This window comes from Anguilla anguilla, chromosome 1, assembly GCF_013347855.1.
Source record: "Anguilla anguilla isolate fAngAng1 chromosome 1, fAngAng1.pri, whole genome shotgun sequence".
In the NCBI taxonomy this organism is placed as follows: domain Eukaryota; kingdom Metazoa; phylum Chordata; class Actinopteri; order Anguilliformes; family Anguillidae; genus Anguilla; species Anguilla anguilla.
Window position 1 is genome coordinate 74,083,631 of NC_049201.1, and position 15,159 is coordinate 74,098,789.

At 49.7% G+C, this 15,159-nt stretch overlaps 2 protein-coding genes across 7 annotated transcripts; one reads left to right on the forward strand and one right to left on the reverse strand.

Moving 5' to 3' along the window:
• Nucleotides 1-349: 349 nt before the first annotated feature.
• Nucleotides 350-7,682, reverse strand: rps19 (ribosomal protein S19). Its single transcript, XM_035422969.1, has 6 exons — nt 7,604-7,682; nt 6,660-6,730; nt 5,878-5,978; nt 4,851-5,034; nt 2,673-2,727; nt 350-416 (listed from the first exon to the last, which is right to left on the reverse strand). The coding sequence occupies exons 2-6, from the start codon at nt 6,728-6,730 to the stop codon at nt 390-392; spliced, it is 438 nt and encodes a 145-aa protein (XP_035278860.1). The 5' UTR covers nt 7,604-7,682; the 3' UTR covers nt 350-389.
• On the forward strand, nt 7,609-14,728 carry LOC118229938 (adenosine receptor A1-like). Of its 6 annotated transcripts, XM_035422555.1 has the most exons (4): nt 7,609-8,754; nt 9,334-9,417; nt 10,440-10,776; nt 13,454-14,728. In XM_035422555.1, exons 3-4 carry the CDS (start codon nt 10,442-10,444, stop codon nt 14,304-14,306), a joined length of 1,188 nt encoding a protein of 395 aa, XP_035278446.1. In that variant the 5' UTR covers nt 7,609-8,754; nt 9,334-9,417; nt 10,440-10,441; the 3' UTR covers nt 14,307-14,728. The 6 variants fall into 6 exon arrangements, with proteins under 6 accessions (XP_035278446.1, XP_035278437.1, XP_035278409.1 ...); XM_035422546.1 differs by having other exon boundaries at nt 7,609-9,663; XM_035422518.1 differs by having other exon boundaries at nt 7,609-9,024; nt 9,334-10,776.
• Nucleotides 14,729-15,159: the final 431 nt, after the last annotated feature.

Below are 15,159 nucleotides of genomic sequence, written 5' to 3' on the forward strand. Positions count from 1 at the left end.
CATTAGTAGGCAAGTGTGCCGACACAGCCTGGAAGCAAGCAGTTTAGAAAATGGATGGAAGGTTAGAACCAGTCTACAGAAAGCCAGCATACCTTGCCATGTGGAGCGTGCAAATGACTTTTGTCTCGTTCTGGTTCAAATTTGACTCGGGTGCATGCAAGAAAGCCAGAACACAATTGAACATAAATCAAATGCATTTCCCTACCAAGACTCAATGAAAAGCAATCAAATTGCAATTCATGCTCTACCAAACTGACAAAATGAATTTAGTCAGGAAAATAAGTCACTTAATGCGCCCTAGCAGCTGCTGGGAACAGATTGAGGGAGACAACAGAACACCACAACGTGATCACCTTTTCTCCAAAACATTTTTTATTTTAATACACAATTCAAGGCTTCTTGTTCGCAGCTGCAACCTGGGAGGGGGATGGGGAGGGGAGGGGGGGAGGGGAGGGGTTGAGAGAGTGAGAGAAGAACAACAAAATTTATAATGGAAACATTTTTGCTTCAAGTAGCACCTTCCATGCGCAGACAGCGGCGGGCTTCGCAGGCCATTAGAGAGCGAGCTCAGCAGATGGCGGAGGCAGCCGCTCCCGCTCCTGCAGCACGCGCGCTGGAGACGGATGAAGAGCAGCGCGCCACGGCAATGCAGCAGCCAGCGCGGAGGCAGTAAAGAGCAGAGCACGCAGAGGCAGTAAACTCAGAGTGCGTCTCGCGAGCGCTGAGCGGGCGCACGGCACTAACCGAACGCGGGCACGGTAGCAGAGGCTAGCGACGGGGGTTAGCGTCGGGGGCTAACGGTGGCGGGGGCTAGTGGCGCACAGCATTAGCCGAACGCGGGCACGGCGGCGGGGGCTAGCGCCGCACGGCACTAACCGAAAGCGGGCACGGCGGCGGGGGCTAGCGCCGCACGGCACTAACCGAACGCGGGCACGGCGGCGGGGGCTAGCGCCGCACGGCACTAACCGAACGCGGGCAGAGGCTAGCGGCAGCTGCGGTCCGGAGCGGGGGCACTCGGGAGCGCAGTTACACGCACGCAGCGCAGGCCAAGCCGGCCGTCTTCGATCCCGGTCCGGGTCCCGGCGGGCCGGAGGGTCTGTCGGTTTCTGTGGTTCTTTTTTTGCCTCGATATCAGCGGCCGATTCAGGCCCAGGAAACCGGGCGGGGCGAGTTAACCGCGTAATCGACCGCTTTGACTGGTCAATCAAACGGCGAGCGGCAAAAACCCGCAGGACCCGGCGGGAGCTGGCGGCCCCAGGAACCAAGACGGCGGCCGAGCGGGAGGGCGATTACAGCGGGGCAGTCAGCAGCGGGAGCGGGGGGGGGGGAACGGTAAAACGGGAGAATCTCACGGGAGCCGGTCTTACAGCAGCAGAATGATGAAAGGAGGGTTTCGAAGGCTCAATGCGGAAGGGTGCAGATTAAGAGGGGTAGGGATCTGGAACACCCAGAAGCGGCGCCCCGCAGAGCGCCTATTTTCGGGAGCAGCAACTCGCTCCCGAAAACTGACGTGCGCCAACTGGAAAAAATCATTCAGGAGCACGTGTGCTAACTCGTACGCATTAGCGTGCCGTTAAATCTTTCATCATACAGGCACGTGTGCCCCTCGGAAAGAAACGTTTAGCACAGAGCCCCCGGGGGGGGGGGGGGGACAGCATCAAGAGCGCACCGCTACACGTCTTCCTAAAGGCGGAGGACGCCGCGGCCTCGGGTGCGAGTCGGGGCTCGGAGACCGAAGGTCCTCAGTACGCGCGTGTGCGTGGGGCCGGGGTCAGGCTCTTACACGCAAACTCGGGACCGACGTCGCGCACACGACGAGCCGCTTCACTGGCTGCCGCCGTCAGGAGGCCTGGAGCATAAGGATGGTGGGGGGCCGTGGGGCCTTTTCTCAAAGGTGACACCGTCCGGTATCGAAACGGAAGGAAAGCCAGGGAAGGTTATGGGAAAAATAATGGAGCCTGGGGAAGGCTAGGGAAAGCTAAGGGCCGGCAAGGGAAGGCTAGGTAAAGCTAGGGAAGGCTAGGAAAGGTTAGGGCAGTGGTCTCCAACCCTGGTCCTGGAGAGCTACAGGGCCTGCTGGTTTTTGTTTTCACCGTAAAATCAGCACCCAATTGAGACCCAAGACACCAGGTGAGTTGAGTTAACTGTGTGATCAACCGCTCTAATTGATTCATGAGGTGCAGGGTCACCGTGAAAACCAGCAGACCCTGTAGCTCTCCAGGACCAGGGCTGGAGACCACTGGGTTAGGGGAAGCCTGCTTCAGCTGCGGTGCCCAGTGACTCACTGGCGGGATCTATACGCGGTTCCGTGTTAAACAGGCACTGCGCGGCGGCCTGTGGTGTGTGTGTGGAGTAAAGAGGTCCTCTGCCACACAGAGGGGGGGATTAGGGGGCCTTCACATGGATGTTTGGAAGCCCCTGCGTGACGGTATTAAGGACTGGAGGTGAACCCTGCATAGGGAGCCTCTCAGAACCAGGCAGGCCATGTCTGTCAGGCAAGCAAGCCCCAGGGAGAGGTAGACGCCACGGACAAAGTCTGACAGACAGTGGGGGGGGGGACTAGTGGGAGGCACCAGGCAGGGCACCAGCAGCCAGCAATGCAGGAACAGCAGAGACCGAGCTCGGTCTGGAAAGAATGGTTTCTACAGGCATGCAGAACTACAGGGACTCACCTGGCCAGCGATCCGATCCAGGTCCCTGTGGCCCTGGGGAGTCAGCCTGCGACCGCTGTGGGACAGAAACGGTGTTACCCTTCGCTCGGCTGAGAAACCACGGCAACATCCACAGCTCATACAAGATCAATACAGACAGGCAAGTGGAAAAGAAAATGGCACAGAAAGTGATCTAACCCACCCGCCCCCCACCCCCCACCCCCACCCCCACCAAAAACCTTCTCCTCCAGACACCTTGTGTGTTCCTACACTTAAGTGACGAACATCCCAGACACCAATTTCAGATGCTTACAAACATGTTTGGGCAATAATCTGACCGAACTACAGCTCCCTGTGTTACTCAGTTCACACAGCTGAACCTCTGAACTGTATTGGAATGGATGACGGGTTACGCAGGAGGTATCCGCGCGGCTGCGCATAAGATTAATGCTTCTACAGCACAGCAACACACGGGCCTTGGCTGGGAGAGATCGGAGTGATCTCCAATACAGAATTCTCTTGCAGCTGACATCGTTACTGTTGACCGATACTACCAATTTGCATTTTATGCAAATGTTGCTCCGGCAAAACTATGCCTTTGTGCTTTCATGTCAACAAAGCATACAAATGTGAGAGGGAGAGGGAGGGGGGGGAGAGAGAGAGAAATTCTTGTATTTGGAAAAGGCTTGAGTAATCTCTCAGATCGCATTAGTCACCTACATTGCTTTTATCAGGCCGGGCAGAATGCTGCATCAAAGCTTTCTCCCACTTCACTAAATCTCAGAAAAATACTCTGAAGAATATCAGCAGCTGGGCATCCTTCATCAGCGAGAGATGCGCTGGCAATTTAATTCTGGCCACATAAAAAAAAAAAAAAGAAAAAACCCCCAAGAAAACTCTACAAACGAATCAAACTTCCAGATCAATTAGGGCTGCTCTAACAGGAACCTGCATCAGATGAATAATAAACAGCGCGCGTCCTAATGACCTGCAAAACTCCATTTGGTCGAATCCGCTCCATTTTATAAGCAAAAAAGGAGCCCTATGCTTAGTATGGAGAGCACCAAACGCTCATTGGACGACACGTGCGTTCATCTCATTTCATTTCAGACACAGACAACCCAAGGCACTCGGTGTAGTTAAAATTGCCTTAAAATATTAATCTGGTACATCTGTGTAGAATACTGAAAAAAAAAAACAGACCATCAGAATGCCTGGAAAGCCGCCTCAGGCAGGCGGTGATCTGACTTGCAAGGCAAATCATGTTTGGTTTAGATCAGGGGCGCACAACAAAGGCCAGCGCCTCTCAGGATTGTGCGCCAACTTCTAATTATTTAACTCGATCGTATCCGGATCAGACGTGTGTGTATAAGCGCCGGCTAGCCGCACTAGCCGCAGACCGCAAAGCGTAGCCTGAAGGTTTTACTGCGCTCAAAGCTACACCCTGCACCCTGCCTGTGGGTGAGAGCAGAGCTGGCCCACTGCAGGCCTCATTGCAGATCCACAGCAATGGCAGGTAAACGGCAGCACTTCCAGCGTGAGACTGTTCTTTACTTACAGTGCTGGGTGGCGACGTGCTCGGGCCAAATCTCCCAGCCCAGTCACTGAGAAACGTACCCACTTTAACACACTATACATGGTACGTAGCTTTGGCTGCTACGGCTAGCAGTTAGCATTCAGTCCACTCTCCTACAGCAGCGCACACCGCTCCATTGAACACACCTGCTTAAACGCAGCACATTTTCCCCTGCTGGAAAATAACAATACAGTAGAGCTGTCAGCAAAATAAATCTAAGATTGAAACAGCAACCGGCACGCAGACCGGCCCTCCAGGGCTTGAGCTGCGTGCCCCCGGTCTAGACTACGTATAGAAAACATACGGGACCCCCCCAGGGTGGGGGCAGGTTTGTGCTTCCGCCCAGCACTGGGACACTTGGTTCAGCTGATTAACTTAACCGTGGCCTTCAGTCAGGAGCAGGACATTGATTAGTGCAATCTGGTGTCTTTGTGCTGAGCTCAAACGAAAACCGGTACACACAGCGGCCCTTCTCGAATAAGGCAGGACACCCCGGGTATACTGCTTTGACAACAGAGGGATGGCCCCAGTCCATAATGTATCAGTGCACCATATCACAGGCCATTCTATTCACACTGAAATGCATTGTGGGACACGGCGCCCTTTCCCCCTCCTTCCCTTACCCGTTGGGGTCCTTCTCCACCATCTTGAGCCCTTCCAGCGCCTGCAGGACCTTGCGCGCCACGTTCTTGGATCCCCGGCTGAAGTGGGCGGGGCAGACGCCGTTCCTCTGACGACCGCCGTAGATCTTGGTCATGGAGCCCACTCCCACGCCCCCGCGCAGGTACAGGTGACGCACTGTGGAGGCTGGGGCGGGGGCGGGGGGAGAATCAGTGGTCCGGGTAAACAGAGAGTTCGTTGAACTAACTTCATGCATTAGTTACACACGGTTTTCAATGCAGGCAGCTCAGAAGTGTTATTACATATTCATGCAAGAATGTAGGGATGGTTGATGCATCCCAACGATAATTATCGGATGCAATAACAGTCGTAGCAACCATATGGTGCATTACCTTTCCGATCGACTTCCTTTTTAATTGTACCTAAAGCAGTTAGTACATAACTGAACTAATCAGGCTGGGTGAAATGCTTACGGAGCAAAAAGCAACCACTGTTATGCATAGGATGTTGATAACGCAGCCAATCGGCACCAAGGTCACAAAGCCTTTGAAGTGTGGTTGTTTACAACTGCATCAGGTACAATTAGAGAGACTAAAAGAAAAGCGATACACCACACGGGGGCTACAACCGTTATTGCACACAGTATTTATTGTCGTGATACATCATCCATCCCTATGGGAATGCATGATTTAGGGCTGAGTGAGAAAGTTTTGGCATGAAAAACAGGTGCCGTTGCCTGGGCGACACCTTCTGGAACAGATCAGACTCAGTCTCACAGATTTGAGCAGCGATCAGGTCTCAGTCTCACAAATTTGAGCAGAGATCAGACTCAGTCTCACAAATTTGAGCAGCGATCAGGTCTCAGTCTCACAAATTTGAGCAGCGATCAGGTCTCAGTCTCACAGATTTGAGCAGAGATCAGACACAGCCTCACAAATTTCAGCAGAGATCAGGTCTCAGTCTCTCAGATTTGAGCAGAGGTTAGACTCAAGACTCACAGGTTCGTGCAGAGATCAGACTCAGACTCACCCGCTCTTGTGTAGAACCAGTTTTCGTCACAGGGGGCCAGCTCCTTGTGCTTGGCCAGCTTCACTGTGTCCACCCAATCTGGCACCTTTAGCTTCCCTGACCTGGGAACGGGAGGGAAGGCGTTTAGAGAGACACAAACGGCACCGATATAAAGCCACGGCAGCGTTTTAATTCACAGCGGACAACAGCATCTGCGAAACGTATCAATGACAGGCCCAAAGAGAAACACTCCAAAGGAGTGCCTAGAGCACCGGCGTCAAACCGTGTGCCTTCAAGGGCCAAATGTATGCAGGCTTTCATTTCAATATGGCTCCACACCAGCTGATTTCTCTTATTAGCTCTCCATCCCTGGCTGATTATCTGCTATATAGTGCAGTGATTAGTAGAAAAGAAAACTTCAATACGCTTGGCTCTCGACTGAACCAGTTTGACACCATTAGCCCAGAGCAAGTAAACTGATTGCACAACTATGGCGGTGCGGTGCAGCGCAACTGGTTCATAGCTGGAGGTAATGGAACTACATCCGACACTGGCTCTGGACTTCACCTCCCAGCAGCACCTCTGTGGGCGGCGTAGTGTAAGCCCGGATCTGCATAACTTGCTCTGAGGATAGATCGCCGATTTCGGTCCGTGACCAACCTATCCGCAGCCAAACTTGGATATTTACAGCTGAATCGTCACAGACCTGGTGCAAGCTGAAATATGCCTGCCCTGATTGCAGCAGGATTGCAGCTGCAATTCTGTGAGCGTCAAAGGAGGATGTTCTGAAGCCTGTTACTTACTTTTTGAGAAATGCCGCCAGGGCAAGGACAAACTCCTGCTGGTTGACGTCTTTCACTGTGACACCAGGCATCTGAGGGAAGGAAAGACAGAAGGATGGGCATGGAAAAGTTTTAAAACTGGCATCTAAAGTCACAGCTGAACCCACTGCTTTAGTACCAAAAATGCACTTAGTGCGCCAACAAATCAGTTCTGCAGACTGCTGCCAGAAAACGTGCTTTTGAGATTTTGGAGGGACAAGCCTTTCTGTAGAGAACAGCTGGAAACCATGACCTAACCATCAAACTGAAAGACGTAACTTCTTTAAAAACGCCACCTGGAACATCTAGCGAGAACAATCGATAAAACGACACACACTCGAGCTTAATTCCCAACACTGAGCTAAGATGTACAAAGCACCCTTACATCGCGCCTTAAAAACAACCAAATGGTTTCTGGGGGCTCCTTAACCTAAAATGCTCTAACTGCGGTAACTCGAACCCTTAAATTAGACACGGCCAGCTAGCTCTCTAAGTTCTAGGCCGGCGTGGCTAGCTAACGTTAGCCTTCTTTTTAAGCCAACCGGTCACGTCCTGCTACGAGAACTACAGGGTTACAACAATTAATGACTTAAACCGAACACTCATTACATACGACACAAACGTCGAATTTATTAGTAGAGGCAGTCGTCTAGCCGAACAAAAATATGCCAAACGCTTATGTGCAAAGCACGCTGAAACCATGCTGTATAGCTAGGCGTATAAGGGGGCGGCCATAGTTAGCGAAGCATTAGCTAGCCACATTCGCTACCCCTTAAAACGTTTTTTTAAAACCAATGTGAACCACTGGAACATGGGATGACATGGACCAATGCTACTGAATGGAAATCGAGTGGTTTAAAAACAAAAATATGAATCGGAAAAGCATATGTAAAGCGTTTTCAGAACCAGAGCAAACTTCCAGTTACCTTGCTTGCCGACAGCAAAAGGGAGAGGAAAATACGGGGTTTCCAGCCCGCATTCGAACCAAGATATTCACGTGGATTCACGCGAGATTCTCTCGTTCTAGAGCTCTCTGGGCATGGGCGCTGGGCCTCTGGCGCATTGAGAACAGGGGATAATTTCTGTGACTCTGCTATATTTAGTTTTCGTGCAGTTGTTTTTCATTGAAAACTCAAAGCATGTGTTTCAGATTTATTCGGCGATCTAAGTGACACCAGACAAACACAATTTGACTTCTAAGAGTCAGGTGCATTTTAATTGAATTTGACGGTAAAATTAAATTACTAAATTAGACGCCGCACTATGTTTACACTAGCCCGGATTAAGCAATGTCCATTCTGAACGAGTTGGTGGCGAGAGATGAAGTTGTCAACGACTTAATTGGAAGTTGATTTTAATGCAATGTAGGCTTAGATATCTAATAAATTCTTTAAGTTCCTTCGAATGTCTCTAACCAGTTTTTATTAACAGTTACATTCTTAATAAAAAAACAACCAGGTTGAATTACACGGTTTCCTAAGAGCAATCATATGTTCATTTCTTTAAAACAAAACTGGAAATTAGAAGTAGCACCAATAACATTGATTTTTGAACGACTTGCATTGAATAACATTGTCTTAAACTTCTTTCATCACTTACAGTTCCAGATTTGATCTTCTGGGTGGCACTCTTGTCTCTTGTAAATCTTCAGATTAATAATGGAAAATCTGGGCTAAATGCACGTTAAAGAATAATGGTAATTAGTCTGATATGATTAAGCAGCAGTGGTTCAATGCATAATAATGCCATTTCAGGCACACTGTAAAATGCTAATACTGACCTTTTTATCAGCATACAAATTGCATTTACAAAGTGATGCGATATTTAATTAAACCTGAATATAAGTAACTCTACGCAGCTATTTTTAAAATGTAAGAACCTCTGGTGTTTGTTCAAAGATGCAAGACAGTGCAGGGTAATGGAGTGCTCTGCCGAGATTGAAAGGCAAACAGAGCATTTAGTATTCAGTGGCCTATATTCATAAAGTTTTTTCAGTTGATTTCAACAGCCCCATTCAGCACAGGCTCTGCCAGGATAACGTGGAGACAACGTCAGTGTGAGAAATTCAAAGAAACAGGTAATTTCTGCGCCTTCTGACGTGATAAAACGGTGGTTGTCACCTTCTCCACGGTATTCTTCTCTGTATTTTGTCTAGAGGACTAAAAAGCAGAAACTAACATGCCATGTCTTCAGTAATTTCTCCAGGAAATTGGTAGTTGGTGGAAGAAGATGATTGCTCTGCTCCTCCTCCTCAGTGGTCGGAACAACTTGGTGTGTCATTTGGATGGTGCTGGTTAGATCTTGAATTTAACACGTCTACTCAGAGGATGTAAAGAGAAGATTACTTGTGTGTGAGAAAGAAAGTGACTAACCCATCTGGGTTGTATCTATACATGATATGACATAACAGGATCAATATATTCTCTTCTCTGTAATTGTGCCCTTGACTGTGAACATGGCAACCCTTTTTCGCATGCCTTCCCAGCTAGTATGCGATGGCTTGGCAGTTTCAGGAGAAATGATAAAATCTTTTTTTTTCTCTCTCTCTCTCTCTCCTTTTTTTGGTACTTTCCTGCATCCTCTCTTCTCCTTGTCCCTCCTTTCCATCACTGCGCCCTCCATTTTGTCTGTCTGGTCCACTGACATGTTTACTCAGGGTGATAGACACGCGGAGCGGCGCGCCTGTGTACATCCTGCGCTGATTTGTTGGGCCAAGTTTGCCCTTTGGACACCTCCGGAGGTGAGGGATGGAGCCGCTCTCTTAGCATCGACGCTATTGAGCTGTGTACACGGGCACCGCGAAGCGAATGGGGCTGGAGTTTTATGAGCGCGAGAGTGCTCGGTGTTAGATGGGGGAATGATACACAATGAGATATATAGAGAGGAAGCGAAGGAAGGGAATTGCAAAGGAAAGACGGATCGCTCTCCGGAGCTCTCCCCTCTCTCTGAGAAACACACTGTTCCGTCCTCGCCGCCGCGACCCAAGGTATTTGTCTTCAGTCTTACTTTCATCCCTCCTCTCTTCTCCTCTCTCCTCTCCTATTGACTAAATCGTTTTTAATATTGTGCTGTCCTCGGATGCCTTGTTTCCACCCCCTTAAAAGTGTTTGCACTGATTTGTACTATTTGCATTTTGGTACCAACTTGCTATGAATAGGTATATCAAAGGCCAGTCATAATTGTTAGTGCAAAAGAAATTTGATTGCAGCTGCTGAAAGTTCTGAAAGAAAACTCCATCGTGTGCAGTTTTCCGCCTAAATTTTTACCTGTTTTTTTGTGAACAATAAGCAATTTTTATGAAGTGTTCTGCACAATCAGTTTGTCTCCCAATTTGTCTCTTTTCTGTTAGTTTGCTATAAATGCGGGGAAAGTAATTGTCTGTCGGGTGAAGCCTTTCTTAGGGCGGGCTTGTCTTGCTTCCCAGTCTGCGTTTTGTTTGACAGATCTTACATCATTAAAACCTCTGTCAAGTTAGATGGCTGCGTTTGCAGTCACGATCACGATGCACGCGTGCAGTCCAGTGATGTCAAGACAAGTCTTAACAAGCTGTAGAGCCCTTGTGTCCATGTATACGCAGTAAAATGTCCAGTGTTAATATAACTCTGTTTCACAGCATAAATATGAGTCCAACTGGGACCACATGTACTCTGTAAGAGGTGATTTAACACTGGCCATCTTACTGTGTTGGAAACATTACATCACTAACATACATCTCTCGCATGTCTTCTGCCTTGTCCTCCCTTCTTTGGCTGTCTGGCCCAGCCATGCAGCATATCTGGCTGTACACAGTGTGTCAGTGCGTGCTGTACATGTCTGTGATTTGGGTGAGTGTGAGGATGTGTGTGGGTAGGGGCCAGCGCAGCAGGGGCGCGGGCTGTGGCAGTGTCTCGGACTGCCTGAGGATCTGCCTGGGCTGGGCGGGGGCAGTGGGGAGCGCGGCGGCCATCCCGGTCTCAGTGCTGCTGAACCTGAGAAGCCCCCGGTGCCTGTACACCTGCCTCACCCTGGTGTGCTGCCCCCTGCTGGTCAGGCAGTTCACCGTGTGCTTGCTGCTGCTGCTCACCCTCGACTCACACCTCCAGGACAGACTGGGAGAGAGGTAAGGGGGCGTGTCTGTCACCGGCAAGGGGCGGAGCTTAGGGGGTGAAACAAGGGAAGCTTTCACGGGCACTAGCAGGTCCAGAGGTGTGTGTGCACGTATGCGTGCGTGGATGGGTGAGTGAGCGAGAGAGTGCATGAACGAGTGAGTGTGAGTGCGTGGGTGGGTGAGTGCGTGAGTGAGTGCAAGATTGTGAGCACGAGTACAGGACTTGCGTGCGTGCGTGCGTGTGTGCATACAAGGGGGCCATTTCTCATATTTGTTTCCTGGCACAATTTTCTAGATCCATTCCTGGTTAGGGGCATGGGGAGATGGGGTCCAGTAAGAAATTTGGGACAGAGGGGAAGGAGTGAGAGTTACGGTTAGGGTTGCATAGGGTAATGGAAAATACAGGTGGAAGGATGGGACGGTTGACAGATGCACGAAAAAAACAAGAGCGTTATGCGTTTTGGAAGGCACAGTTAAGGACAAGAAAAAAAACACTGAGAGGATAGGCAGTATGGTTGACTTCCAGAGTTAATAATAGTAAATTCCTTGTCGAAACAGAAGTAACACCAGTGATATAACCCAGCGTTAAGCCAGTTTTGACAGCGAAATGACAGCTCAACAACCAGCTACTCCAGGATAGGTTGCTGATGCTGCCAAATTGAAAAGACATAATTTGAGGGAACGACGTGTCATTTCCCTTCTTGTGGTAGCCGGCACCTCCCTGCAACTCACAGACCAAACCAACCGGAGATTGCTCAGTTTTCGGTGGGGTTTGCAACAAGCTAAATTGTTTTCTTTCCTTGCAACCAGTGATTTTTTTTTCTCCTTGACAATTTTTTAAAAAATCAGGTAGGTGAACTGAAGACTCCTGTCTTTTGCTGTGATGACCAGGGGAATCAAAGTGGCTAGGAATGCAAGGGATTGTGTAACCCAGGGTTTCCCCTACCGGTGTGTCCTCAGGCGAGGTCAGATGTGCCGTGTGAAAAATCCTTTAAAAAAATTTCAAAGGTCAAATTAATTTTAAAAATGAAATGAACAAACCCCTTCCACAAAGGCCAAAATAAAGGTCATTAAAATGCATGTTTGCTTAATTAAAACCCAGGGAAGAACATTTAACCCTACTGGAGACAGGTCACATGATTGTCGGTACATCACTCGGTTTTGAGAGTTGTGTCCTATGAGACTCGGTAAATTTGTGAAATGTGCTGTGGAAGGAAAAAAGGTTGGGAAACACTGGTGAAGCCAAACTGAATATACTGTAGGGGGTGACTCTGTGGTCAGATGGAGGGACATTTTTTGTGGGAATTTGGCCAGAACATTGGGGCTAATATCCCTACTCTTTTGAAAAGTGCCATTTGATCTGTAATGGCCACAATGAGTCCAAACCTCCATCTTAACATCTCATTCAGGGGATGGGACTTTTTACAGCAGTGGTCTATCAAACATGCGATGAGACTGGATTGCTCTTTGGTGCTGAGAGAAGAGTGCCCCCTACTGGCCCAGCAATATCACTTCTAGCAGCAACCTGATTTTCTCATGAGGCATCCCTTCCAAGTGCTAACCAAGCCCAAAAACTTTTGTAGTCAGCTGTGAGAAGGGTACAGGGTGGCTCCTGTCATTTGTATTCCACTTTAAGACATCTACCTACTGTGGAATTGGCACTGTTTGATTTGAGGTTCTCACACACTTGGATTACCGCTGAGCTCTTTGAGGAGATCTCCTAATCCAGTCAATTAACAGTGGTATTATTTCGTAATATTCTGTGAGGTGCAGTGCGCCGTTTGAAAGAGGACGGGGGTGAAAGATGGGCATCGGCAGGAAATAAAACAAAAGAAAGGAGTCTGATGTGACTGGGATAGTTAAGGATGATGGATGGGAAACACTGCATTAGTTTTTAAGTACAGTACAGAGAATGTTCCAGAGTGCGCGCATGGGTGTTTGAAGTAAGGAGGTTGTTACTAGTCTAGGTTCTGTTGTGTCTGATCAGGCAGTGCATCCATTATCTCTCTCCTTAATTAGAGGGGTCGCCTTGGAGATGTGGCCCATCCAATCGAAACACAGTGTTCTAACAGCTTTCTGTGACATTGCATGCTCCTGCCTGACCTGCTATTTGTGCCCTGCTTCTCTGCCTCAGTGTACAATTGAGGCATTTAGAAAACCCTTTTAGCCAAAGCGACTTTTAATTAAAATGGTTGTATAACCACTGCTGGAGCGAGAGATACAGTGACTAAAGCTTCAATCAAGTCAGTGCCATAATAGAGATGCATGCCACAAGACTTGTAAAAATAAAAGGATGGAAGGCTTAGCTTTGTGTGTGTGTGTGTGTGAGAGAGAGAGAGAGTGAGTGAGTGAGTGTGTGTGACTGAGTCTGCATGTTTGTGTGTGTGAGTGATAGTGTGTGTGTGTGTGTGAGCGTCTGTGTAAGTGAATGAGTGAGTGAGCGTGTGTGTGAGAGAGAGACAGAGTCAGTGAGAGTGTGTGTGTGTGTGTGTGTATGTGAATAAGTGAGTGTGTGTGTATGTGTGTGTGAGTGTATGTGAATGAGTGAGTGAGCATGTGTGTGTGTGTAAAATATGTGTGTGTGAGTGTGTGAATGAGTGTGTGTGTGTGTGTGTGTGTTAAATGTGCATTTTTGTATTGCGCTGGTATCTCTTATGTGCTGGTACTTCCTCCCTCCCCCGTGTGTCAGGTATGCTTTGTTGGTGAGCCGTCGCCGGGCCCTCCTGGTGGTGCTGCTCAGCTGGGTGGGCTCCGTCCTCACCGCCTTCGCTCAGTTCATCAGCTGGAATGTTCTGGATACCTGGGACCAGTCCCCGGGAGGCGGCACGGCTGGGCTGGGGCTGGGCGAGGCGGCGGGCGCCAACTGGACCACCTCTTCCCCCCCGCCCAGGTACCCCGGCCCCCAGGACCGCTCCGTCATCGGGCAGCACCTCCCCTACGGCGGCTTCCTGTCCAAGTTCTACGTGAAGGACCTGCGCAACTTCACCTACGCCGAAATCCACGGGACCCACTGGGGGGTGTGCGCCCTGGACACCGTGCTCAGCCCCCAGTTCCTGGTCTACGTCTACGGCGTCACGGCGTTCCTCTTCCCCCTGCTGGGCCTGCTCGCGCTCTACCTGGACCTGCTTTGCGTGGCGCCCAAGCTGGCCCCTGGCGGCCTGTCCCCGGCCCCCAAGGGCCGCCAAGTGGCACGGTCCCGCTCCCTGGCGCTGTCCCTCTCCCTCCTGGTGCTCCTCTGCCTCCCCCTCCACGCCTCCAACGCCCTCCTGCTCTTCTCCCCGGGGACCCTGCAGCCCCCCTGGGTCCCCGCCCTCGCCTACTTCCTCTTCCAGCTCTACGGCCTGGTTCCTCCTCTCCTCCACACCCCTTCCCTCCGCCAGGACCGTGCTCAGCACACACCCCGGCCCCCGCCTCCCTCTTCCCCTCTGTCTGTTTCCCCGGGGAAGCATTTCGGCGTAACGCTGTGCTCAGACGTGCGGCCCTGCGGCATCTGTTGCCCTCCCCGGGGTAAACGCAAAGTGAAAGTATGCCCCCAGGTGTAAGGGGCCTACAGGGAGAACACACTCCTCTGCTTAATCTGAGTCACACCCGCAGACTAAAACCGATGCAACATTCCTCCTCATATTAAAATATTGTCATTCTTATGGTATACCTGTGACTAACCACAGGACCAAATTCAGTTACAGACCATAAACTTTTTACATTAAAAATGTAATCACCGTGAGCTGATACTCAATACAAAAGGTATTTCTCATTTTAACAGGTAGCCCATACAGCACCGCGACCCTAATCTTACCCTACAGTGAAATCCATCAGCAGTGTGCCTTCAGTGATACTTAGCACAGAATCAAAATTGAGTTCATTACACCTTGTTTACCAAGCTACAGGAAAACACTGCAGTGCACTGAGGCAAAATGAATGTCCGTGTGACAATTCCATTTTTGCTATGATTGAACTTGGATCTCTGCCTTACACTTAAATAAAATCACTTGTTCATACTAATTGGATTGTGTTTTAGACTTTGTTCCCCTGCCTTGGCTGAACGTTTTTCGCTCTCTGTATCTCACTCTTTCTGAAAAGCAAACACAGTAAGCACAAATAGAAAATCTATGCCAATACAGGCAATAAAAACATGTGTAAACACAAATATGACCATGAGGGCTCACAGCATCTCACACATGCACACCCACACGCACACACATACACAGAGAGCACCACTCATACACAAACCCGCACACACAACCACACACACACACACATACATAGAGAGTGCCACACACACAAACCTGCACACACACACAGATACAGAAATGGATGCAGGCGTTTTGTGTAGACAGAGTGTGAACAGCAGTAGATACTGCCCTCAAACTGCCAATGTCTCCTGGGGAAGAGACC

What these genes read in the sequence shown, in the direction of transcription:
- LOC118229938 (XM_035422518.1), top strand. Translation starts at nt 10,397, where the DNA reads ATGTCTTCTGCCTTGTCCTCCCTTCTTTGGCTGTCTGGCCCAGCCATG. An exon ending in CAGGACAGACTGGGAGAGAG is followed by an intron (nt 10,777 to 13,453) that starts GTAAGGGGGCGT and finishes CCCGTGTGTCAG; the next exon opens with GTATGCTTTGTTGGTGAGCC.
- rps19 (XM_035422969.1), bottom strand. Translation starts at nt 6,730, where the DNA reads ATGCCTGGTGTCACAGTGAAAGACGTCAACCAGCAGGAGTTTGTCCTT. An exon ending in GTGGAGAAGGACCCCAACGG is followed by an intron (nt 2,728 to 4,850) that starts GTAAGGGAAGGA and finishes TCTGTCCCACAG; the next exon opens with CGGTCGCAGGCTGACTCCCC. An exon ending in TGGATCGGATCGCTGGCCAG is followed by an intron (nt 417 to 2,672) that starts GTGAGTCCCTGT and finishes TCCCCCTCCCAG; the next exon opens with GTTGCAGCTGCGAACAAGAA.